Source organism: Podarcis muralis, chromosome 6 (genome assembly GCF_964188315.1).
Source record: "Podarcis muralis chromosome 6, rPodMur119.hap1.1, whole genome shotgun sequence".
NCBI classification, from domain to species: Eukaryota; Metazoa; Chordata; class Lepidosauria; order Squamata; family Lacertidae; genus Podarcis; species Podarcis muralis.
Window position 1 is genome coordinate 39,025,467 of NC_135660.1, and position 26,807 is coordinate 39,052,273.

At 42.9% G+C, this 26,807-nt stretch overlaps 1 protein-coding gene and 1 long non-coding RNA gene across 4 annotated transcripts in view; one reads left to right on the plus strand and one right to left on the minus strand.

Moving 5' to 3' along the window:
• Nucleotides 1–26,807, minus strand: part of STAG1 (STAG1 cohesin complex component) — a 111,149-nt gene that overhangs the window by 69,880 nt on the left and 14,462 nt on the right. Inside the window, exon 2 of one of the 2 annotated variants that reach the window (XM_028730802.2) lies at nucleotides 203–329. In XM_028730802.2, coding sequence (XP_028586635.1) covers nucleotides 203–231 — 29 coding nt within the window. In that variant the 5' untranslated portion in view covers nucleotides 232–329. Of the gene's footprint in view, nucleotides 1–202; nucleotides 330–26,807 lie in introns of those variants that run through there. The other variant, XM_077930047.1, reaches the window with a different exon arrangement.
• Nucleotides 11,179–16,726, plus strand: LOC144327981 (uncharacterized). Of its 2 annotated transcripts, none has more exons than XR_013393172.1 (2): nucleotides 11,179–11,936; nucleotides 13,957–16,726. It is a non-coding gene; the product is annotated as an uncharacterized LOC144327981 (long non-coding RNA). The 2 variants fall into 2 exon arrangements; XR_013393173.1 differs by having other exon boundaries at nucleotides 14,524–16,726.

Sequence of the window (26,807 nt, forward strand, 5' to 3'; positions counted from 1 at the left end):
TGCCTCTGTCTTCCTAGGGCTGAAGTTCAGTTCCTTGGCCCTCACCCAGCCCACTCAATATTATTATGGAGAAGTAGAGCTGTGTGTCACCCAATACCAAACACAGTAAGAACTTCAATTACCATAAAAGGTAAGCAATGCACTTTGAATATTTGGCTGTTGATTTTTTAAAAGAAAGAAAGAAAGAAAATGAACTACTCACTGTAAGACTGGTAACTCTGAAGTAATCATGATGTAGGCCACTATGTTTTAAAACCCAACGAGTATCTTGTGGTGACGTCTTTATCAGCCAATCTCGTAATTATTTTCAAGAAATCTCCAAATCCAGCCTATTAAATAAAAAAGGTAGTTAAGAACCATAATTCTGAAATGAAACTGTAGATTTAATAAACCAAAGGGTAGAGGGTAGGGAGAAGACTCTCTCGATCAAAGTCATGTGTATTTTCCAAATGTGAGGTAGAGGATCTTCCACATTGTGAATGTACAAAAAGTGGGTGGATTTCTCAATCAGAATTATACATGTTTTTCTAGCTCTGGCCAATTTAATATTTAGCGTTCTGAATGCACAAATACAATGGGAAGCATTTCACAGCATCTTAATCATAACCTCATGTGAAAAATGCATATTCAATTGTTCATTTTATATATGAAATGTCCATTATCAATTGTTAACTGGATGACATATAAAAAGGTAACAGTTTACAAATCCAAATAAATAAAAATCTAAAGCACACTTAAAACAATAATTTTAAATAAAAGAAAAAGTTTAAAAACTGCAAAAAGTAGAAATACAAGGCCAAAAGTTCCAGAGAGTTAAACAATCACATAAAAACACAGCATATCAGAAATTAAAAAGGCCTGTAAAAATAGTACTGCTTTTAGGTGTTGAAATGAACTACTGTATATATGGCTGGTTTGCATATGATAAACCACAGTTTGTCTTAAGCCATGTGTCTTTTGTGAACCCCCCATCCCTCACCATGCAACTTGCATGGCTTCTCTCCCTGCTGCAGGGTGGCCGCACAGTTCTAATAAACCATAGTATGGTTTGTCACTAGGGTTCAAAATTTGCAGGGCACCAGGTGCCTTTTGCTAAATATTCTCCATTTGCAAGCACCTCAAAAAGTCTGGGTGCCATTTTTTGCACCTGGCTGACATTCAAGGATTACTGAAATGTATGCACATATGTTAAGGATAAGCAATGTGTTAAGGAGTTTAACAATAAAGAGTGGAGTGTTTTGAAAACTGAAGTACGGTACCAATATTTTTATTGTAAACACCAAATTAAACGTGTATTGACAATTTCTGCTAAAAATGTTATATTAACAATGTGCCACATGTGAACTGCGTATTAGTTCATGCTTATCAAAATAATAAATAAATAGTGTTGCCGGCCCACTTGCCCACCAAAGGGGCGACTAGACATTCTGTTTGGTGCCCACAACCCAGGTCCCAGAAGCCATTTGGCTTCTAGCTTTTCTATCCCCATTTCTAACACTGCTTGTCATGTTAACTGAACTTGAACTGTAGCTTGTTTGTTTCAACCAAATCTCAAATGGTACGCCAAAAGTGAACCAACAGCAAACCTTTATTTCTGGCTTACTGTTTGTGGTTTGTTTGAAACAAACCACGATCTGGGTTTGAATAATACAACAAGAAACATTATGGCCTGTTTGAGCCATGCTGGCACTACATGGAGACCCACACAGCAGGGAGAGACACATTCACAATTAAACCATTGGTTTAAGACAAACTATGGTTTATCATAGTATGATAACCAGGCCACTGCACTTCGTCAGCATAATTTGGACACCGCACAGTTCAAACTTCTGATATGGCCTATGGGGGGGAGGGCGGGAATTATTCAGAGGCAAGTAGGAAGAATGCTTAGCCTGGTGACATATACTTTTAAATCACCATTCAATAACCACTATCAACCACAAACTTAATTAGCTTGCCAGAAGCAGTACAATTCCTTAAGGTTTCCCCAAAAGCATTGTTTGCCTTGTAGCAAAACTATTGTTTTCTTTCATTTTGCAATTCTTTTTTGCCTTTCTTCCACCTTGCAATGCTTGCATTAATGCTCTTTCCCCTCTAGTTCCATGAATTCCCATGCAGTATTGTATCAAATACTTTATAATAGGGTGGTCCAACAGCAACATTTGATGCCCCCTCCAGATATTCAAAATGACGTGGCTGTTATATTATTTTTGACCTTAGCACAATAATTTAACCTCCACAATATAAGAATGGATCTATACACCATATATCAAACAGTCATGGATGAAACTGATTATGTTTACCAGTCTGAGTTCAGGCCTGGTTTGGGGACAGAATCAGCCTTTATCACCCTGATGGATGACCTCCTTCAGAAGGGGGATCGGAGTAGTGTGACCCTGTTAATTCTCCTAAATCTCTTAGCGGCTTTTGTCATCATTGACCAGAGATCCTTGTTAGTATTTCACACCTCCGATGCTGCAGATGTGATTGGTGTAAATCACATGCCTGACTTGGAAGAGTGTGGGAATGGAGGACAGTCTTATCTCTTCCGCTGTATGTACTACTGTGCTTTTGCTTTTACTTGTCCTATTTTCCCTCTTGGAGCTGGAGAGAGAGGACGCCATGATTCCTTTGACTGTACATAGTGTTTAAATAAATACATAAAATAAATACATAGATTAGCTCTACGATGTCTCATGCTTCTTTCTGTGTTATGCCGGAAGATTAGTGTGCATACATCTTTTGATATATGTCGCTGAAGCGCACTGGAGAAGAAGGGAAATGCCTTTTCCAGAGCTGCACATACTGGAGAACACTCGGAGTTTGGGGCTGCAGGGGCATCTATTTCAAAATTAATAATTCCATTCGAATGCAGACCCTTTCGAATGCAGACTCATCTGAATATTTTCCCCTCAGCTTTTGTCAAGGGCAGATATTTAAACATCCTCAGAAACGACAGACATTGCAGATTTTTTAAAATATGCCAGACATAGTATAACATATTCTTTTCTACTGCCCACTGTGCAACCAGCTATGTTATCCTCCTTTTTGGGTAGTCTAACATCGCGACACAATGAAAGTATCAGATGCTATCTGTCTGACATTAACTTGGAAGTAACTGCAAGGGTGACTAAGTTTTTATCAATTGTATCTCTCAGAGTGGTGAATGGCACTATTTAGCTGTAAGAAACTGCAATGAAAATCCTCGTTATTACATATGTTTACATGGCTGTTTATTTGTATCTATTTTAAAATTCCATATATGGATGTTTTATGATGGCTTGTGTTTGTAATGCCTAATAAAGGTTTGGCGAAGTAAGTCCTAAACCAGTGCCTGTATGCAGTCATGCATTAGATGGGGCTAATAAATAAATATTGATTCCGAGGCCCAAGAACTGGATAGTGTAACAACTCTGGATAGTTGTACACTCCCTCTGAAAAAGCAGGTCTCCTGGATCCATTGTTGTCAAAGGCCCAGGTGACGTCGCGTGGTGCAGAGAACCCATTACCAATTTCAGTTGGTGCTCTAACTATGGCTGTTTCTGGACTGGGATAACCCTTCCACAGTGGTGCATACAGTGGTAAGCTTATTATTAGAAAACCGCAATGCACCTGCTTCAGAAGCCACAGCTAGTGCAAAGTGTGGCTGCTAGAGTTCTTAGAGGGACACCTGGCAGTATACATACTACAACTGCTGAAATATCTGCACTGGATGTCTATGTAATGTCAAGCCAAGTTTAAGGTTTTTTTGTTGACATTTAAAGGCCTAAATAACTTGGGACCAGGATACCTAAGCAGAGCCCTCCCCCGATACAGTAGAAGCTGATCTTTTAAGAATTTCTGATGAGACACATTGTTGTTTCACAACTAATGGATTGTCACCTGGAGAAACCATGAAGGAGACCTTTTCAGTGGGAACACCCTCCCTCAGTTGAGTTATGTGGGGGAGATGGTGATGACTTTTAAACACCAGTAAAAAACCTAGGTATACCCAAGTTTTTTTGGACTCTCTTAATTTTTAATTCTTTGTTTTGTAAACTGTTCTACTTTGTTTATGATTTACAATTGTGTGTTGTTTTCATCTTAGGAAATTTTATTGAATGTTGCTGTATTTTTGTTTCCTCCTATACAGATAGTATTTATTCATTAAAATTAATGTAACAATATATCTAACCATTCAAACATGCCCAAATGAAAAAATATATATGTAAAAGCCACATCCAGAAAGCTAAAACTTTAAATTTGCAACACATCCAGCTTTTGAAAATAATGGCAATATCACGGGAGCTATGCTCCCCCATGGTAAGCTACCCCTCTCAATGACCAGAGGACAGTAAATAATTACTAATTGTTTGTTTCAGATGTAATACTACTGCAGAAAAACCCTTGAGGAAAGTATTTCATCACAAAATTAGCATTATGTACCTTAACCAAGAGCTCTAAATTTGGAATGGAAGATCAAGTCATACCAATGACTACAGTCCAATAGAGTTCTCAGAAGAAAATATTGCTGCCCTTTACTTGGTGCCTATGCCAAAGTTATCTTAATAAATCCTTGCATTTAGCAATTCACCCAGCAACTACATACAGGGGCCTAGCATATGCAAGTGGGCGTATGGAATTCCAAGACAGTGGGTAAGCAAACTGGCAGAGGAGAGTGGGTGTGATCCATTCTTCTTCTATCAACCAGTAGAGTAAAAATCACTTTAAAAAATAAATATAAGAGACATATGGCCCGGTTTACATTGAACACTTATGGCTAAGTGCTATGTGTGAACCCTGTCCAACACCTTAACTATGCTTTGTTTACTGCCAACAAATCACAATCTTAAGGAATGTTTTGTTGTTGATTTATGAACTTTGGTTTAAGTATGACTTGATATTACATGTAAGTCTGTCACCCTTCCCTAACCATGGTCCTACCCCAGGTGCTCACCACCAACAAATGCATGAGGCAAGAGCAATTAGAAAACAAAACACAACTTTGGAGAAATGAACTATGATTTGTTTGATCATCTGTTGGAGAACTCATGGTTAACTATGGTTTAAACAAACCACAGCTTTTCTGCAAATCAGACCAGTATTTCTATGTTGGCTACAGAGGAAGGAGCTTCATTTTCTCTGCAGCCAGCCTTAGAAGGTGCATACTTATTTATAACCCTGCTTTAATATCTAGCTTATGAAACAAATAGATGTCATGGTTCCAGGACACCAACTGCTCTATATATCAAATGCTCAATCATGCAGTTTTCTGCATTCAGTGGCCCAGATTCAATTTTTAAAATGCAACATCATAGCATCTCACACACTGAATCAGTGTACTTTGATCTTCAGGGGTCAAGCAAAAAGAATAGCTTCAACTCAATGTACAAGCTGAGCAAACTAAGATAAAAAGAAAATTGAACCACTAAGAACAAAAAAAAACAAAAAAAAAAATGACCAGATACACATAAAATGCATACTATCCTTTCATTTCCAATAGCTTTAATTTCTTTTTTCTTTTTTTTTTTTTGCAGGGGAGACTCTAGAAAATCTTGGGTCTGTATTTAAGCATCAGCAATTCTACTAACATACCACATTCCATAGATCAATTTACCATCGCTGTTGAAATTACAGTAATTTCCAATGTGAATTCCATGAGGTTTCATCACTCTCATTCCTGGCTTCTATATTTCTTCTCTCTCCATCAGGCATATTAGTGTGCATTAACAGCCAGATCATATATACACAACATTGCCTGTGACCTACTAGGAAGTTGCTATAGCAACCACTGCTTTCTGCAATACATGTTATGCATTTTAAGTACCATCAGAGTGGATATAACATGCCTGTCATTAGCAAGCACAACTCATAATAGCTCAAAATGAAAGATACTCCAACAGGAAGTATATTTTGCATGTGGAAATCTTGTGAAGCTTGTTATTTCCAACATATATTCTAATGCAATGTTCTAAGCTAAGGATAAAGATGGAACAAATCTGATACAGCCCTACATCAGTTTGTATTCTATATAAGCACTGAAAGATTAATGATACAATTTATTTTAAAAATTGTTTTCTCATACCCAGCCTTCCTCCTGCCCCAGGATTACTTACAACTTTTTAAAGCATAATTATTATTATTTAAATAATAATTAAAATCATCAACAGACCAATGATAATCTTTTTTTAAAAATGCATTCTACTAAAGATAAACAATTAGCAATGAAAAGCCTAGTGAAATACAAATGTTTTTAATATACCTAAACATTGCTAATGGGAGAGGTAACCAAATCTCAATCAGGAGGAAGTTCAAAAGCCAGGGGCCACCACTGTGCTTCATGCCACTGCTACACAGGCTTCACCCACTGAAAGCACCACCAACAGGACTTTCCTTGCAGATATATGGGAGAGGTTAAGTCCTTCAAGTACTCAGGCCCCAAGCTGCACAGGGATCATGCTACTAGGAGGCAACCCAGAAACAAAGAAACCAATCAGAGCTATTGACTACAGGCATCTATAACCTCGTACATCAACTCTGAAGGGAAGTGCTTTTTACATTAGCATGAACAGCAAAAGGGACATTTAGTACAGGGTGGCCATCCTATTGCTGTGTTCCCAAGCTTAGGGGATGCCATTGAGTTCCAGTCTTTTTGATAAGTAGAACGGTAACAACCAAAGTCAACAGTTTACAGAAGGAAGATGACAACTCCAAGTTAAATCCTGGTCTCATAGGGTACTATTCAACTAAGTTTTAATCAGAGGAAAGGCACTGAAATTAATGGCCTAACTTAGTTATGTTCATTGATTTCAATGGATCTACTCTGAGTAAAATTAGTTGAATGGCATCCAGTATAATCCCCCTCTTTTCTTCAAGGAATATGGTGCACACAATTTGTTCAATCCTCTTTTTGTTTGGAAGCAAGAACAATGGTTGTATCATTAAAGTTAATATTTTAAAAGCCAAAAGGCAAGAAACCCCAAATTATAATGAAAATCAATTAAATCATCTTGTAAGTACTTTTCTGCAGTTTTACTAATGCAATGCTGCTTTCTATCTCTGCACAGCAATGTTCTTGGAACCTCCCTGAATATGAATCTCAGCTTTACTTTAAGTATTTCTCAATTTATAGCAGATAAATCGCAGATTTCAAATCAGTTGCCACATAGTCTAAAACAGGCAACAAATATAGTAAATTTGTTTCCTAATTTGTTCAAAATTTGAGCTAGCAATCAAGTCTTAAACAAAATGCCTCCTTTCAGTCCCCTAAGATATCTAGCACAGAATTTTCTGCCTATTGGGGCATTTGAACACAATGCTAAATGAACATGTTGTGGTTATCATCACTGTGGTAATCCTTTAATCCTAACATCACCAGCATCACAGCACAAAACACGTAACATACACACCTATCTATTGCAAGTGGCCACTTACAAAGATCTGTGCCCTTATGCCTCTCTTCCCAAATCCCTTCTTTCCCTATGTAATAATCATTAGTGACAAGAACTGGCTTTTTGATGTCTTGGCTGTGGTGCTGTTTCCCCAGAGGAAAAGATGGGAATATTTGCTGGTGCTCTTTTTGTCATCTATCAGCTACCTTCAAATCTAACTTAGGTGAATCAAAAACTGATTGCCTTATCCTGGCAACTATGCTTGAAACAAAGAGAAAGCCTACTGGCTTTCTAAATTTCTAAATTTGAATTCCTATGATAGCAATGTCATGTGCAGCACAAATATTATTTAGAATGTATGCATTATTTTATTATTGTGACAATACTTAGTAGGATTATAATTTGTTAAGACAGAAAAGAAAGTCTTTTTACTAAAGTTAAATATATAAACAGAAAATATCAGGCTACAATAAGTCAAAAAAAAGGTTCTCTAGTAGTGAGATCTTATCTAAGAGTTTAAGAATGGTTTGACACCAAAGTCTTAAATGTAGTCTGCAAGAATTCTGCAATGAGGACATTACACAAGCAAATCTCAATATATAATTATGAACTGCAATGATCTTGGCCAAATGAAATTAGACAATCTGCAATGCAAACTTGTAGAAAAGGATATGCATGCAACTGTTCCTGATCCACATGACATATATTAATAGTTTTCTCTTCCTCACTTAGAGATCAAAGTCATCACAGAACATAGGTAAAGGTAAAGGTACCCCTGCCCGTACGGGCCAGTCTTGACAGACTCTGGGGTTGTGCGCCCATCTCACTCAAGAGGCCAGGGGCCAGCGCTGTCCGGAGACACTTCCAGGTCACGTGACCAGCGTGACAAAGCTGCATCTGGCGAGCCAGCACAGCACACGGAAACGCCGTTTACCTTCCCGCCAGTAAGCGGTCCCTATTTATCTACTTGCACCCGGGGGTGCTCTCGAACTGCTAGGTTGGCAGGCGCTGGGACCGAGCAGCGGGAGCGCGCCCCGCCGCGGGGATTCGAACCGCCGACCTTTCGATCGGCAAGCCCTAGGCGCTGAGGCTTTTACCCACAGCGCCACCCGCGTCCCAATCATCACAGAACATAGTCCTTCTAAATTCCAAGGTACAACCGTGCTAAGGCACTGACCATCTTCCATACTGAGAGTAAAAGATCTTATCAAGCCAGTAAAAATGAAACATGGAAACAAGTGGTGGAGTTAATTCATTAATACCTGAATGTAGCTGGAATGTTGATCTGATATCAGAGGCCTTGAGTAAATATAATAATTTATTTTTTATTAAATTTGTATACTGCCCTTCATCCAAAGATCTCAGGGCAGTTCACAGCATGAAAACACAAAATACATAATAAAACAAAAACAGACCAACAACGCTACTCCCACAAACACATTTAAAAAGCCACAGAATGTTTCATCAGCCAAAGGCCTGGTGAAAGAGAAATGTTTTTGCCTGGCACTTACATTGCACAGCATACTACAATTTCCTGGCCTGCATTTTGTATTACCTATTGGGAGCCCATCAAGCAATCTATCACAATCAACGGATGAAAAGGAAGTCAGAAAAGGAGGGAGGCCCACCTCAACTTTTAAGAGACTAGCTGACTATACACCATTTGGTTATGGAGGAAGAATTGTGCTGCAGTATTCTCAAATTTCTTTTTTTTTTAAGACCTGCAACAGTAGTACCTCCATTCACGTAACCCTCTGGTTACATAAACTTTGGGATGAGAAAGTGACAAACCCGGAAGTATTTTACCAGGTTTTGCTGCGCACACATGCACAGAAGCAGTCCTCCGGTTGTGAAAACCTTGGGATCCGGCCAGACCTCGGGAACGGATCCCGTCTGCAACCGGAGGTACCACTGTACTTTAAAAATCTGTTTGTTTTTCTTGTGAAATTTACACTCAATGCACTATACAACTGCAGTAACAAAAACAATAAAATCAGTTTAAAAAAACAACACCCTCACACTAGTAGTAACTAAAAATACAAAACAACAGACACAGCCTGTAAGAGAAGGCTTGGGAGACCTCCCCAAGGACCAGATTTCACAGCAGCCATGCTAAAATAACAGCTCTGCTCCAGACTCTCTCATCAAAAAGTGAGAAGTCCATATCTGATCTAGAATATGTCTCCAGATTAACTAAGGCCTTTTCTTTTGGGCATGCCCTTTCATGGATCCATTGGGACTGGTAATCAAAAAGACCCATATTAAGCATCTTTTGTGAGCCTTGGAACCTATCAGTCTTAAGCTGTTTGCTCCTTTTTTTCTTTAAAATTTATTCTTTGATTTTCTGTCTTAGTCAGGGATTTTTCTGCATAAGTCATAGAGGTAAGAAAAGATCAAGGAAGAAAGAGAAGGGTCAGGTAAGCAGAGGAATAAGGAAAGAAGCTGATCTAAAAACTTAGAGCCATATGCAACATACACTGGCACAAGGGACTTCTGTGCACACAACAAAGAATCCTCTTCCTCCTCTCTTGTCCCCTCTCAAAATCAGCTGCAGATGTTTGGGGCAGATTTTGGAGATATGCAGTGGGAGGAGAGGAAATGGCTGTCTCACTGCTCCAGTGGGACCCCACTAGTGTAGCACTGCATACAACCCTTAGCAAGTAAAGAGGCATAAGAACAGCATGATTTTTAAAATGAGGCTTAAGCATGGTGGGAGGCTGGGGAAAGGCTGCTTGCTTGGGCTAAAACAGGCAACAAGCTGGAGTCTGCCTAGCAGAGCTGGAGGAGTTAAATTGTTAGTTTCTGTTTCACATGTTGTTGGGCAATTTGATAGTTTAACCCAGGGGTCAGCAACCTTTTTCAGCCATGGGAACCCTCAGACCATGTGGTGGGCCAGACTATATTTTTTTTGGGGGGGGGGGGGGAAGGAATGAACAAGTTCCTATGCCCCACAAATAATCCAGAGATGCATTTTAAATAAAAGGACACATTCTACTCATGTAAAAACCCGGACCATATGAGGTGACTGGGCAGCATCCGGACCCCAGGCCTTAGTTGCCTACCCCTGGTTTAAGCCCATTTTCACTGATGCTTCTTCACATGAACTGAAAATAATGATCTCTCCCACATATGCCTACCTGGCTGTTCAGATCCTGAGGACCAGAGATGCCCCCAAGTGAAACGAAACAGATGTCTAGCAAAAGAAGAGCTGCCTCAGTGGCGGCACCTTAGATATGGAATGGCCTCCCAGAGTCATCTTCAGCACTAGGTAAGTATCTTTTCATTCTCCAAAGCCTTTAAAATCTGTATCCTTAAAATCTTGACTTTTAATCCCTTCTTTCTATGTTGTATATTTTCAGTTATACTATGAACTAATATTTAAGTTTCTCTCTAAATATAAATTAGTATGCTGCTATTTTCTTTGTAATATTTGCATTTTAACATTGAATTTTGTTTCAGGCATGTAAGCCACCCAGAGAACTATGTTACTGGGTAACTGATATAAATATTATAAATAAACAAACACTAATGAAGAGAGTGTGTTTCCAAAAAATTAAAAGTAAATACCAATGCTTCATCGAAAGAGAATATTCATGGTTTCAGAACTGAATAACTTCCACAGATTATAAACAGATAAGTCTTAAAATAGGAAAAGCACACCAATATCAACACAGTGCAGTCTCCTGCTAGAGCTAGAAAGCATCTCTTAGAGTCTTGTCAGTCCAATACACAGATCAACCCTATAATATTCTGCCATTGGTTGACTGAAGTGGCATATAAAATGGCAGTGGAGTATGCACCAAATTGAAGGAAGGGACGGTTTAGCTCTGTCGCAATATAGATTGCAATATAGATTGCCTGAGCAGCTTTGGCTTTAGATTCCAATAAAGATTGCTTGAGCAGGTTTGGCTTGTGACACTGGTCAAGTAAAGAATAAGAGAAGCCACGTAGGCCCAAAAGACAGGGAAATGGGTGAGGAACGTGCTTAACGTGATTATCCTCCTAAGGTGTACCTATAGGTTGGCAATTGGTGATTGGTGGAAGGAAGGTGTACCTATAGGTTGGCAATTGGTGATTGGTGGAAGGAAGGTGTACCTATAGGTTGGCAATTGGTGATTGGTGGAGAAATGTGTACCTACAGTATAAGAATGCCTGCCAAATGCCATGTATTTACAGCCAGTTTTCAGGAGCTATCCTGCTGGTTGTCTCTGTGTACAGATTATCTCTGTGCACAGATTTCAATAAACTCTTTTTCTCCAAAGAAGATTTTGCTTTCCTGGTACTTTTGTTCCCTCCAAGGTCCGGGGATGGCGAGGCTGATGGATCCCTAGGTAAATAAGGCTTCATTTCTTTGGGGGCTCGTCCGGGATAAGCCTCCCCCCCCCAATACGGACCGGAGGGCCAGGCTCAACCAAGGTGAACAGCTCAGCAGCGTTTTGCAGGCTCCCGTGCGCACCCCACCTGTTTCGTGGGGGGGAGCCAGCCACACTGTTCTGGAGTGGAGACATCTAGTTGAGGGAGAACAAGAGGATGGCGCCGAGGGGACAGGTCCGCAGCGGAAGCAAGGTAAGCCCAAGGGAAAGGGCGAGGCCTGATCAGCCTCACCTGGCCGTGGCAATAAAGGTGCCGCCAGGAAAAGGGAACTGACCGTGGTAGAAGTGTGCCAGTAAGGTTAAATAAAAGGGAAACAGAGGAGAAATTATATTGCTGTGATTTGTATGTTGTATGTTGCATGTCAGATACTCCGGTGATTGAATTGTCAAGTGTGGGCCGGGGTATTAGTGCCCCTTGGCTGGGCGATTGCAGGGTTGTGCATTAGAGTGCCACCAGCAAAAGTTTGGAACAGAAGAGGGAGGGATATATATATATTGTGATTTTTGGTGTATTCTGTGTGGTGTGTGTACCGGATACTCCAGTGTTTGTCTTGATGTGTGAAGGTCGGGGCTTAGCGTTCCCCTTGGGCGATTGCAGGGTTGTGCATTTTCTGGCAGGTCTGTTGTGTGTGAAGTGTGAGAGAATTTTTACTGTGAATAGGAGCGGGGTATCTGGAAGAAATGGGTTCTGGCCAAAGTAAAAGCACCCCTTTGGAAGGCTTTTGGGGATTCAAGCTGATGAGGGGAGGATGAGGACATTGTGTGAATTAGATTGGCCCACCCAAAAGAATAAATTGGCCGTCCACCAGGACCCTTGATTTGCAACTCATTAATCTATTAGATCAGAACATTTTGAATGTCCATTCTGATCAAATCCCCTACATTTCCACATGGAAGACCAATGTGGAACAGAACCCCCCCCCCCGGCTGAAGTCATGCTGCCAAAAAGTCTCAGGCAGCCGTATCTGCTCAGTCAGGAAGACAGGAGGACAACCCCCCAGTCCTCCAGGATTTAGAAAGGGAAGAAGATAAAGTTTTAATGCCCCCACTGCCTTATGCCCCGGCAACAGCCCTGGCACCACCCCCGCCACAGGGAGCAGATGGCCCAGCCCCAATCCTGTGGACAATGCATTGTTAAACCTGGGCGAAGATGGAGAAAGGGAGGAAAGAGAAGAGGATGATGAGGATGAGGCATTTGTAGGAAGATTGATTAAGTTGACAAGTGATGGAAAGATATGAACAGAGGAACAGGCAGAACGTTTGAGAAAGTATGTGGAACCTTATGCAGAAGAAGTGGACGTCAGTCCCCATTTGTTAAAAGCAGCAGGATGCATAGGGGAACAGAGAAGAATGTGGCAGAAAGAGTGGGGAAGGCAGTGAAAAGAGTGACCCTCCATAGGGCACATGAAGCACAGGAAAAGGGCGCGGCCAGAGTGATGCCTCTCCATAGAGTATATGACCCTCCGGCCCCCGCGGGACCTGATGGGGTGGTGCCCAATAGAACTTATACAGTTCAACATGTCCCCTTCTCTAGTGCAGATGTTTGTAATTGGAAGAACCAAAACCCTTCATTTGAAGAAAACCCTGCCAAAATCATTAAGCTGTTTGAGGGAATTTTTTAAACATACAACCCCACTTTTTATGATGTGCAATATTTGATGGATGCCCTGCTAGCTACAGAGGAGGATAGGCGAATTCATGCTGAAGCCCGAGCACACATGAGAGTGCAAGGGACAGAGGAGGCCCCTGGAGCCTACTTAAAGAGGCTGAAGGAAGCCTACCGCCAGTATACCCCTGTGGACCCAGATGAGGCTGCCAACGCCCCAATTCTCAAAGTGGCCTTTGTAGCCCAGGCAGCGCCCGATAAAATTTTAAAAAAAAATTGAAGGTTTTTATGGGCCACACCCTTGAATGGATGCTGGAACTAGCCCAGACCACTTATAATCAGAGGGAGGAAGAGGCCCAGAAAAAAAAAAAAGGAGAAGTACCAGGCAGAGAAGTTGATGGCCCTGAAGACGGGAGGTCCACCGTTGGGAGAAACCGCCCGGGGAGGAGGGCGAGGCCGCTTAGGAAAGAGTCAGCGTGCCATCTGCCGAACGGCACGTATTTCCTCTCCTAGGCTAAAATGAGGAAATGTCAGATGCTACTACTACATCCGCGTTAGAAATTCCAAGTCACCACAGCCCTCAACCCAGCTGCCCTATTACCGGTAGGAGAAGGTGAGGAGCCCACGCATGACTGCATTGAAGTAATGGATGAGGTGTACTCTAGCAGACCTGACCTTAAAGATGAAGCAGACCCCCAGTGGCCGTCACGGTTTGTGGATGGAAGCAGCTTTGTTGAGGCTGGACACCGGAAGGCAGGTTACGCAGTGGTAGCCCTGGAAGACCAGGTGATCGAGGCAAAGCCACTCCCACCTGGAACATCAGCACAATTGGCAGAAATAACAGCGCTCACCAGAGCCCTAAACCTGGCAAAGGGGCAGAAGCTGACAATGGACCAGCCTTTGTTCACTCAGTGTTGCAGGAGTTGGCTAAGGCACTATAACTGAAAGTTGCATACAGCATACAGACCCTAGAATCAGCCATCCAAGCTGACACAGGAAACTGGGTCTAATTGGGTGACAATGTTACCCCTGGCATTACTCAGGGTCCATAGTCTCCCATTAAGGTGTTTGGGAGACCAGTCCCATATGTTAGAATGTTAACTCCATATGCTAGCCAAGATATGCAATTGAATAATTAAGTCCAGATATTCTTCCGAGTTTTCTGTCTCAACAGGTGGACCCAGGCTCGCAACCCCTGTGTGTTGGCTGCATCAGTTCGAGCCAGGTGATGAAGTGTGGGTAAAAGATTGGGCACGGACGCCGCTACAACCGTGCTGGAAGGGACCTTATACCGTCCTGCTCTCCACACCCACGGCCGTGAAAGTTGCCGGCATTACCCCTTGGGTCCACCATACTCAGTGAAGAAAGCCATTTCAGACTGGACAGTTACACCAGATCCAGAGAACTCCCTTCGGCTGACTATCTCCAGATGCCTGGCAGACGACCGCTCTGCTGATATCACACCGGAAGCTGATATCTCAACGCACAGCTGAAGAATTGGATGGGAGGGGCGCCCGCGGGCAGCGTCCCCTACGTGAAAACCCGTGCCGGGACTAATCCAGGAAGTCCACCAGGTTCTACTTTCATAAGGACTTTCTCTTTTCTTTTTTTCTGTTATATTCTGTATTGATTTGCTCTATGTCCCACAGCCCTGACCCCACCAAGCCATACCGCCCTTACTGGCCTGCTGACCTCTGCTATGACTGGTTCGTCTTGCCGGTGGTAAGAGATGGCGTGCTCATTGGCTATTGGAAACAGGGGTTTGATGAGGTTACCATATTGAAACATCCCGCTTCCCCGTTGTGGCTCCTCTTCCACACCACTATCCAGCACGCGTGGGTAGTGCTCCTACGGGAAGTTGCAGAGACGGTCGAATTCTATCAAGTTCTGGACTGCTCTTGCTGTTGGGGGGAAGTAACCAACTGTCATTCGGGGGGTAGAGCACTGTACCAACCTCATTTGATAGACCAGGTCCTACTCTTAATCCAGGCAATAGATGGGACAGAACCTATCTTAATGCAAGTATTACAGGAGTGGGAGCCTTAACCAGGTGTGCATTGAAATTGCTGAACAAGTGCCAGTAAATTCTGCAGCACCACCTCTGACAATCGTGGTGGCTCGAGCCTCCCAAAATAAGAATTGCCACCCCAGGATTTCAGCCTCCATATGCCCTGGTCAGTAGGGAGGCAGCACGAGAGTTCAATCCACCCAACAGGGTTAGTAGAAAAGTTGACCCACATAGTGGGAGCATCAGCTCACCGGTGGGCTCTCATCCTTGAGGCTCAACAGGTAATCGGGCACAAATATCAGTGGGCTCTTCAACAATGAGCACACCCCCTGAATATTGCTGGGAGGAACCATGGAGTGATTGGGGTTGGTGGATGGGAGTTATTTCAACTGCCCTTGCCACATGGATGTGTCTCTTTTTCTGCTGGCATGAGCGTCATAGGCTCTGCGGGAGACGACGGCCCGATCCTTCTATCCCCTTGATGATCCTCCTAGTGTTCCTCGTTCTCCTAGTTGCAGGAGACAAGGAAGGTGCTGCACCTGGTGAACATGGTCAGATGGAGACTAGGTTATTGAGTAAAATATCAGCATTTCGGCCACAATTGACCACATGGAAACAATGATAGCTGAAAACCCGCTAAAAATTACAGAAGGTGATCCATGATCCATGGAATTGGTTATATTATTGGCTCCCCGATGGTGGTTGAATCAGGCATATTATGGTATTGACAGTACACTTATAATCCTTTTGCTTTTCTGCTTCTGTATTCCCTGCTTGGTGCAATGCTTGCAAAATATGGTGCACAAAACAATGTCGCGCATGATGGGTCCCCGAGTGATAGCTTTGAGGCATGAATACCAGCCTATTGCCTTGGACGAGCCAGAAGGCTGTCCAAAAGAAGAGGAGGGAATGAAGGAAGGGACGGTTTAGCTCTGTCGCAATATAGATTGCAATATAGATTGCCTGAGCAGCTTTGGCTTTAGATTCCAATAAAGATTGCTTGAGCAGGTTTGGCTTGTGACACTGGTCAAGTAAAGAATAAGAGAAGCCACGTAGGCCCAAAAGACAGGGAAATGGGTGAGGAACGTGCTTAACGTGATTATCCTCCTAAGGTGTACCTATAGGTTGGCAATTGGTGATTGGTGGAAGGAAGGTGTACCTATAGGTTGGCAATTGGTGATTGGTGGAAGGAAGGTGTACCTATAGGTTGGCAATTGGTGATTGGTGGAGAAATGTGTACCTACAGTATAAGAATGCCTGCCAAATGCCATGTATTTACAGCCAGTTTTCAGGAGCTATCCTGCTGGTTGTCTCTGTGTACAGATTATCTCTGTGCACAGATTTCAATAAACTCTTTTTCTCCAAAGAAGATTTTGCTTTCCTGGTACTTTTGTTCCCTCCAAGGTCCGGGGATGGCGAGGCTGATGGATCCCTAGGTAAATAAGGCTTCAAAATGATGGTTTGTTGTTTCAAGAACTGAGTCATTTATCTGACAGAACGTTTTGAGTATGTACAGTGGTACCTCGGATTTAGAACTTAATTCGTTCTGGAGGTCTGTTCTTAACCTGAAACTGTTCTTAACCTGAGGCACCACTTTGGCTAATGGGGCCTCCCACTGCCGCCACCGCACGATTTCTGTTCTTATCCTGAAGCAAAGTTCTTAACCTGAGGTACTATTTCTGGGTTAGCGGAGTTTGTAACCTGAAGCATCTGTAACCCAAGGTACCACTGTACATGCTTTTCTATAACAAAAACTTTCCAACCAAGTTATACTCAGACCTATTGAAATCTGTGAACTTTGGTTGATGAAGTTCATTGATTACAATGGTCTACTCTGCATATGACTAGTGTTGGTTATTAACCTGTATTTTCATATGAAATTTGCCTAATGCAGCCTTCTCGCCATCTCAACATAATGCTTGTATTTTGTGCTTCCACTATCAGAAATAGACAAAGCAATGAATTTCAACTTTTTTAACTATTGAAAATTTGCCAGGAATTGTGTGTCAACATTCTTCTACAGCAGAAGACGTTTGGATTTGATATCCTGCTTTATCACTACCCGAAGGAGTCTCAAAGCGGCTAACATTCTCCTTTCCCTTCCTCCCCCACAACAAACACTCTGTGAGATGAGTGGGGCTGAGAGACTTCAGAGAAGTGTGACTAGCCCAAGGTCACCCAGCAGCTGCATGTGGAGGAGCAAAGACACGAACCCTGTTCCCCAGATTACGAGACTACCGCTCTTTACTACACCACACTGGCTTGCCACCACACTGGCAAGAAGACCCAAGATGCCTTAAATGTTAATGCTGGCACACAGAAAAATGCTTATTTTTTCCTGCTACCCTACCTCCTCTATCACCTGATTTAAGATGGAAGAGCAAATTAACACTGATTAACGGTTCGAATCCCCGCGACGGGGTGAGCTCCCGTTGCTCGGTCCCTGCTCCTGCCAACCTAGCAGTTCGAAAGCACATCAAAGTGCAAGTAGATAAATAGGTACCGCTCTGGTGGGAAGGTAAACAGTGTTTCTGTGCGCTGCTCTGGTTCTCCAGAAGCAGCTTAGTTATGCTGGCCACATGACTGGCCACAGCTGTGCGCCGGCTCCCTCGGCCAATAAAGTGAGATGAGCGCCGCAACCCCAGAGCCGGCCACGACTGGACCTAATGGTCAGGGGTCCCTTTACCTTTAACATATGTAAGCAAATATCACATCCATTTGGAAAGCTAAAGTAGCCTAACTATTTTGCTGGGGTTTCCTCCCATCAGTCTCAAGAAATAAAATTACAAAAAATCATGATTTTATGAGTTGACGCAATGCCCAAATTTTGGAAGTTAACCAAATTAAGGTTTGGCAACTACCTCTAAGTCTGCCACTGAATTACTTCCAACACAATATCCTCTAATCTCAATTTCAGTAGATGAGTATGGAGAATTTATCACCAAATTTTTAGAAACAGACATCCTTCTCCTCAACATTAAATATTTTAAGCCCTAGTTTGTTACTTTCATTCCATAGTAATTTCAAAACAAGGTAATGTAATAACCATAAATTCTATGACTGTTACATAGAATTAAAATGCCTTGAATAGGTTATGTAGCTTCCATTTAGAATTGCCATATTCTAAAAGCCAATAATAGTTAAGACTACCTTTCTCTATCCTCCCACATTTTATTTTACTATTTTGTTTGGCCCACACTTCTTTAGTTTAGGAGGTTTTTAATGTTTGATGTTTTATTGTGTTTTTACTATTCTGCTGGGGAGCCACCCAGAGCGGCTGGGGCAACCCAGTCAGAAGGGCAGCCTACAAATATAATCATCATCATCTTTATTCAGCTTAAATGCTGATAATCTACTGCAGCTGCTTAAACCTGCAGATGTAGAAAATAGGGGATAAAAAGCCTTGCATGGTCTGTTCTCTAATCTAATTCATTCTCTGAAATCTACAATACTCCAGATACATTTTAGCATGTATTTTACATTCATTTAAAGACCAATAATAGGATCTTGTTAAGTTTATATATATAAAAAATGGAACTACCGTATTGTTCATACAGATGAAGAAAAGCGAGAGTGACAAATGTTTGTATGAGGAACAGATGTGAATATATTTATTGCAGCCCAACTTGCATTCCACTTTTAATCTCACCTATACACTTACATACTCCCTGTAAATACAGAGTTAAGAGTAAAAATGTAAAACACGTTGGGCTGCGATAAATATATATTCTAAAGAACTCCAGAAAGTTTTCTTTCCTGTGCATATACCAGTCTAGGATTATTAAGTACTAACATGTGGGACAGATATATTATGCAACACAATATACTATGTTGGAGCCTACAAGCAGGCAAAACAAGGCAAGCATTGTGCAATTTAGGCAACTACAAGTATGGACCTGCAAAAAACATTAAAAATTCAACTTCTACTGGTTCCTTCAGTAGACATTTGAGTTAAATCCCCCCAGCATTCACATTCCAGAAGGGTTTGTTCCCTGAACACAGAGAAGCCATTTGCAGATATGTTTAGAGATACAGTGGTACCTCTGGATGCGAACGGGATCCATTCCGGAGCCCCGTTCGCATCCTGAAGCGAATGTAACACACGACTGCGTGTCGCGTTCCACCGCTTCCACGCATGCGTATGATGTCATTTTGAGCATCTGCACATGCATGAGCGGTGAAACCTGGAAGTAACGTGTTCTGTTACTTTCGGGTCACCGCAAAGCGCAACCCGAAAACACTCAACCTGAAGCGTATTTATCCCGAGGTATGACTGTACGTCCTGAGTCAGGTTTGTATGGAAAACAGATTTAGCTCCAGTTCCTCCTGCTCCATGAGCTACATGTGCAGAAGATGTGCAAGCATACGTACTTACTTAGACCAGGGTGTTTCACTCAATGGATTCAATACTGGGACTAGCTCCTTGAACTGGAAATAAATGTGCCAGAGGAGAGGGGCTACAAAAGCTGTATCACAATTATAAACTCATTACACAGAAAGAAGATTAACAGAGGTCAATAGACCTTAATTCTACATACTATGTAAGTACCTAAACATGCATGCTACCATCAATGCTCTTCCATGTTGGTGTAATTTGAAAAGGGAATGAAATTACACTAATTGCTTGGTCTATCTCTTGAGCTAGCATATCCCTCTTGTTTGGATCTTGTTTAGAGATAGAATGCCAGGTGCACTGGGTAGCCTAGCAACAGTAAAAGACTGAAAGCCTGGCTTGCTGACTCATCCATCCTCACTTTAGCTCAGGAATGTGTGTAATTGCAGAGATGGGTATAAAAACCAAGATTGCATTGCATTCGCTGTCTGGGGGCAATGGGGGGGGGGAGAGTCTGTGATAAACCATGTTTGGTGGATTTTACATGCTATGCATGGCAAAGTACTAGTGGATCTCCCTGTATATTTGTTTCTTTACTTCAAAGGCCAGTAGAACTCTATTATAGTAGTAATCGTGTTTAGATATGTCTTGACACAATGAACACTTTAAACTCAACTGAGCGGGAAAGGAGTTTTCTTAACTGGGGTTTCTGGAAAAGGCTGACTACTAAAAAGCAGAAAAACTCTGGTGTTCTGCTGGAAGACCATGCTGGAGTTGTGCACTCTCTGCTGAGCACACTGGTTGTGGTGAAGCCCCAACAGATAGTGGGCCCACGTCTGGTAGGTTATGGGCCAACTGACTTCTACAAGTCATAACACTCCATATCTCTAATCATGCCACTCTAGTAAACCAAACTTCTAAGAAAACAAGGAAAAGCTAGAGGATAACTATTGGAAGGCATGTTCAAATAGCTAAAGCAGAATCTGCAATGTTTTTCCCAGTGTTCTGATGTTGCTTTTCTGACTGTTTTATTACTTGTTTTTAAAGTTAACAGAAGACTCACCTAAAATGTTTAATGCCTCTCCTTAACTATGATACACTGAAATGAAGATAGCAGTTAGTTTGGAGACAGCACTGCTTCAAAGGTACACAGCATATTTAGACAAAGACTCCTGTGTATTCAACTGCTGATGCACATCTGCTGAATATTTAAAGTTCAACCTCGCTTTTATCTGATGTGGCCATCATCACTGCGATTCATTCAAACATTCGTATATATTTTGCTCAGCAACTTCTTAGGGCAGTATTGACTCTGTATATTATGATTGTAGATTCAATAAGCATTGTCCCAATGTAAAAACCTGTGTAGAAGTAAGTCACTGGATAAATCTGTCAAGAGATGCCACTATCACTTACTAAAGATCCTAGTTCATGGGACTCTTAGACTGTGTATATATGAAACACAGGTTTTCTGGGAAGGCTAGCTAACATAATATTTTCAAAGTCTTGATACATCTGTTCAAAAGTTTATAATTTCAATTACTTAATACTGCTAAACTCTTTGGATTCGGAATGTAAGCTGCCTCTTTATACTTGCTTAATGCTTCAAGACCAAAACGTTGTGGGAAAAGTCTAATACTTGCCTTTGGCTTTTGTAAAACAAGCTGGAACATTTAGTGTAATTCAGGGGTAACACATTCAGTAGAAAGATTATATTTACTCAGCAGATTTATCACCAGGAAAACTGCCTCCTTCCTCCTAGCTCAAGCAGAGCCTTATAAACTGTTGGGCTAACAAAGAACCAGAACACTGCTTTAAAACTATATGCAATACCTTAAGATCATCAATATTTTTTTAAAGGCTATCATTGTTTTCTGGTGTTTTTTGTTTTGTTTTGGTTCTTTTACTTGCATGGTGGATTCTGAGCATTTGATACTGTTACTGTATTTCAACTTCTTCCATTACCACCAGAACTTAAAAAAAAATCAACCTCTGGTCTACATAAAATCTGTCATGATTGTGTGGGGGCTGGAAGGCATGCAAAGCAAGCAAGACTTTTAACGTATCATGAAAGCAAGCAGATGTTTTCTCATATGCAAATTATGCTTCACTTCTCAGGCGCTGTTAACTAGGACAAAAAGCACCTTATTTTGTGAAGATTTCCCCCCACCCCCAATACACACATACACACAATGTCATTTACTCTCCGATACAAAATCAAAGCGAAAGGAATTGTTTGATAAAGTAGGGCAGTCCCTTTCATGACACATAAGACATAACTGTATTGAAAATGATTAGCTCTGAAGAAAGCTATGGTGTAATCTTCACATACTTCTTCGGTGCAATTTTTAAAGTTTCCACATAATAAAATGCTGCATCTAACACAGTTAGTATAAAAATATAGTATATCCTCTACAGTAAACTGAATATTTCATGTTTATAATAATTAGAAGTGTATCTATCTGTGATGAATGACTAGTGCAAATGACTAGGGCAATCGCTTAACTCAGACCTATTTCACCAGTATTCATCCAAGGTAGGCAATGTCTTACATTTCAGATCTGCTGAAGCCCAATATTTTCAACAACCATTTTTACTAAGCCCATTTTAATTTTATCTGTAGATAAAAAGTTAGCTTCAAGGTGCATTTCCACTGAGTTAACTCTTGAAACCTCTTTTCAAGTTCTCTTAAATAGCCAACTGTTATTTGAAGTTACCCCATTCTACCCCTTTCAAGTTCTCATGTACAGAGGATTCATGAAAATGTCAAGACTTTCACTTTGCAACTTTCTTGCTTCTTCTGAATGTCTCCATGCTTGTTCCAGAGTGGAAGTTAGACTCCGCCCCTGCCCTTCCTGTTGAATTCCAGAATTCTTGCAAGCCTAGCATGAAATTAAAGGATGATCATTTCCTGATCTGTTTACACAAGTGAGAAAAATTAGAAAAGGGGAAGGGTGTTTTTCCCACCCAACATGGAACAAGAATCCTCTTCCTTCTCCAATTTTTCCATAATGCCGAAAGAGACTACAAGTGTGTCTCAAATTAAAATAATCCAAACATGAAGTCACTGGGAAAATATGTTATTGCTGAAGCCGGCAGTACTGCAGAACCCTCTCTAATTATCAAACTAGCTTCCACAAAGTCATCCATGACAAGCAGTAAAGTAAATGAGGGGGGCAAAAACTCTCTGCAAAGTTGGGAAGCACTGAAGAAACTTAAGTCTTATTCTTTACAGTGCCCCAATTCCTTGACAATTATTTTTGGCTGTTCTAAGCGAATCTCTAATATTCATAACATAAACTTCAATGAGTTGTAATGGTACGCTGTCCAAGCTTCAACCACAAGTTTTATTTCTTCTTTTCAAAAACCAGAAGACCAACTAACTAGGCAGCACAATAATTTTTAAATTAGGAACAAACAACCCACCTTTTGTTGCCAATATTATCTAATACAGTGGTGCCTCGCAAGACAAAAATAATCCGTTCCGCGAGTCTCTTCGTCTAGCAGTTTTTTCGTCTTGCGAAGCAACCCTATTAGCGGATTAGCGCTATTAGCGGTTTAGCGGCTATTAAAGGCTTAGCAGCTTAGCGGCTTAGAAAAAGGGGGGGGGAGCGGAAAAAATCGCAAGACGTTTTCGTCTTGCGAAGCAAGCCCATAGGGAAATTCGTCTTGCGAAGCGCATCGAAAAACGGAAAACCCTTTCGTCTAGCGGGTTTTTCGTCTTGCGAGGCATTCGTCTTGTGGGGCACCACTGTATTAGGACTCTACTGTGGGTCTATGAACGCATGAATATTCTTTATTATTGCTGTAGCATCTCCACAAAGGAATTCTGATGACTATCAAACTGAATACAAATAGAAATTTTTGAAAGTAAAGCATTAATATATCCTGTTTCATGCACCAAATCACCAGCCATAGCTATCCAAACACCAAGTTTTAAGAACAATTGCCATTTTAAATATGAGATGCATTTCTAGCTCCTTTGTAATTGGATTACTACCATATTTTTTATCCAAGAGTCTGCTCTATTATCAATAATGATTGCTGCTAATCTGATTTTGGTTTCAATTTGTCAACCAGATACTATACTACAGAGTTATACTATAACAATATTAATATAGAATCATCTCCATCGTCAATTGAAATTACTTAAATTAGCATATATGCACAATTTAGATTTTCCAATCTTATATGGGTTATCTTCCTTTTTACTATTTGGAAGAGGCTCAATGCTTACAAAAAATAGCACAGCTGAAAAAGGCAAACTTGCCTCATCTCTTGATAAAATAAAATAAAATGTTAATTATTCATTGCAACTTATGTGGTCAATGTATTATATTATTACTTGCTTTCATATTTATTTAATACTTTCCACCAACCTCTACCTTAGCCTGTCAAAACTTTTGAGCACCATGAAAATGTAAAAAGTTTACCAATTTTGAGACAAAAAGGTTACAACAATATTCTGTAGGCAGAGGGAAATGGTGCCTTCCTAAGGCCAAACCACCTAATATCGTATTGACACTTTCAACAGCACCTGTGATTAGATTAGATCCAATTTATATATGACTTCTCTCAAAAGGCATCCCAAACAATCTGCAGGGGAAAGATACAATATACAATAGAAATCCCCTGAAGTGAAATACAGTGGTACCTTGGTTTACAACCATAATCCATTCCGGAGGTCTGGTTGTAAACCAAAACAGGTTGTAACCCAAGGCGCGCTTTCGCCAATGGGGCCTCAAAAAAAAAGGGGGGGTTGTAATCCAAAAAAAGGGACACACACTTCCAGGTTTGACATTGTTGTAATCCAAAATGGTTGCAATCCAAGGTACCATTATATACTAAAAGTGTTCATCCACAAAAATCATCCAACTGCATAAAGTAATTAACTGCAGCCACTTAAGGATCAACAACAAAAACAAATGACCAGAAGCCAAACCATTAAAGCTGTCCAAATGCCTGGGCATAAAATTAAATAAATCTTCATCCTTCTTCTGGCACCAAGCAATGCTCCCTGGGGAAGGAATTCAACAATCAGAAGTCACCACAGAGAAGGCTCATCCTCTCACTGCCACCTTCCAAACATCTGTTGGAGTAGGTACATGAAGAATTGTATTTCAAGAAATGGTAAACAACTCTTGTAAAAATAAAAAAGACATTTCTTACACTTCCAAGCAGAATCAGCAAAGATTCAGATACCACGAACTTCCAGGCTCCTTATTACTAGAATAAAGTTATCATTCCTTGCTTATATAAGGAATATTTAAACAGAATTGCTATATATGTGTTTTGGCCTGGTTTCTACATCACATTAAACTATGTTTAAAGCAAACAAGGATTCAATGTCTACAAGCAGTGTGATTCCCGACATTGCTAAAAAGCCCACACTTCACTCTTGCCCCACCATGGTACAGTGGTGCCTCGCAAGACGAAATTAATTCGTTCCGCAAGTTTTTTCTTCTTGCGAGTTTTTCGTCTTGCGAAGCACGGTTTCCCATAGGAATGCATTGAAAATCAATTAATGCGTTCCTAGGGAAACAGCTTGCCAGGCTGGCGGTGCGGAGAAGGGCTTTTCTCCCCACCGCAAGCCTTCAGGACAGGTACGGGAACAGAGGGGAAGGCGCGCAGCGCTTTCCCTCTGTTCCCGGGGCTTGCGTGGGAGGAGGGTTTTTCCTCCCCACCGCCAACATTCAGAACAGCATTCTGAATGTTGGCGGTGGGAAGGGAAACCCTCCTCCCACCGCAAGTCTCGGGCGGCGGGAGGCAGCGTTCCCGTCCCCCCGCCCGGCTTCGGTGTGATGCTCCAAAGCCGCGCGGAGGGAGGAGGAGTTCCCGCCCCCCCGCCCGGCTTCGGAGCGATGCTCCAAAGCCGCGCGGAGGGAGGCAGCATTCCGGTCCCCCCGCCCGGCTTCGGTGCGATGCTCCAAAGCCGCGCGGAGGGAGGAGGAGTTCCCGCCCCCCCGCCCGGCTTCGGAGCGATGCTCCAAAGCCGCGCGGAGGGAGGCAGCGTTCCCGTCCCCCCGCCCGGCTTCAGTGCGATGCTCCAAAGCCGCGCGGGGGGAGGAGGAGTTCCCGCTCCCCCGACCGGCTTCGGAGCGATGCTCCAAGCCGCGCGGAGGGAGGAGGAGTTCCCGCCCCCCCGCCCGGCTTCGGAGCGATGCTCCAAAGCCGCGCGGAGGGAGGCAGCGTTCCCGTCCCCCCGCCCGGCTTCGGTGCGATGCTCCAAAGCCGCGCGGGGGGAGGAGGAGTTCCCGCTCCCCCGCCCGGCTTCGGAGCGATGCTCCAAAGCCGCGCGGAGGGAGGAGGAGTTCCCGCCCCCCCGCCCGGCTTCGGAGCGATGCTCCAAAGCCGCGCGGAGGGAGGCAGCGTTCCGGTCCCCCCGCCCGGCTTCGGTGCGATGCTCCAAAGCCGCGCGGAGGGAGGAGGAGTTCCCTCCCCCCCGCCCGGCTTCGGAGCGATGCTCCAAAGCCGCGCGGAGGGAGGCAGCGTTCCCGTCCCCCCACCCGGCTTCGGTGCGATGCTCCAAAGCCGCGCGGGGGGAGGAGGAGTTCCCGCTCCCCCGCCCGGCTTCGGAGCGATGCTCCAAAGCCGCGTGGAGGGAGGAGGAGTTCCCGCCCCCCCGCCCGGCTTTGGAGCGATGCTCCAAAGCCGCGCGGAGGGAGGCAGCGTTCCCGTCCCCCCGCCCGGCTTCAGTGCGATGCTCCAAAGCCGCGCGGGGGGAGGAGGAGTTCCCGCTCCCCCGCCCGGCTTCGGAGCGATGCTCCAAAGCCGCGCGGAGGGAGGAGGAGTTCCCGCCCCCCCGCCCGGCTTCGGTGCGATGCTCCAAAGCCGCGCGGAGGGAGGCAGCGTTCCCGTCCCCCCGCCCGGCTTCGGTGCGATGCTCCAAAGCCGCGCGGAGGGAGGCAGCATTCCCGCCCCCCCGCCCGGCTTCGGTGCGATGCTCCAAAGCCGCGCGGAGGGAGGAGGAGTTCCCGCCCCCCCGCCCGGCTTCGGTGCATCGTTCCGAAGCCGGGCGGCGGGAGGAGGTCCGAGGACAGTGGGGAAGTCGCGCTTCCCCGCTGTCCGGGAGATTTCCCTATGGGCTGTCGTCTTGCGAAGCAAGCCCATAGGGAAA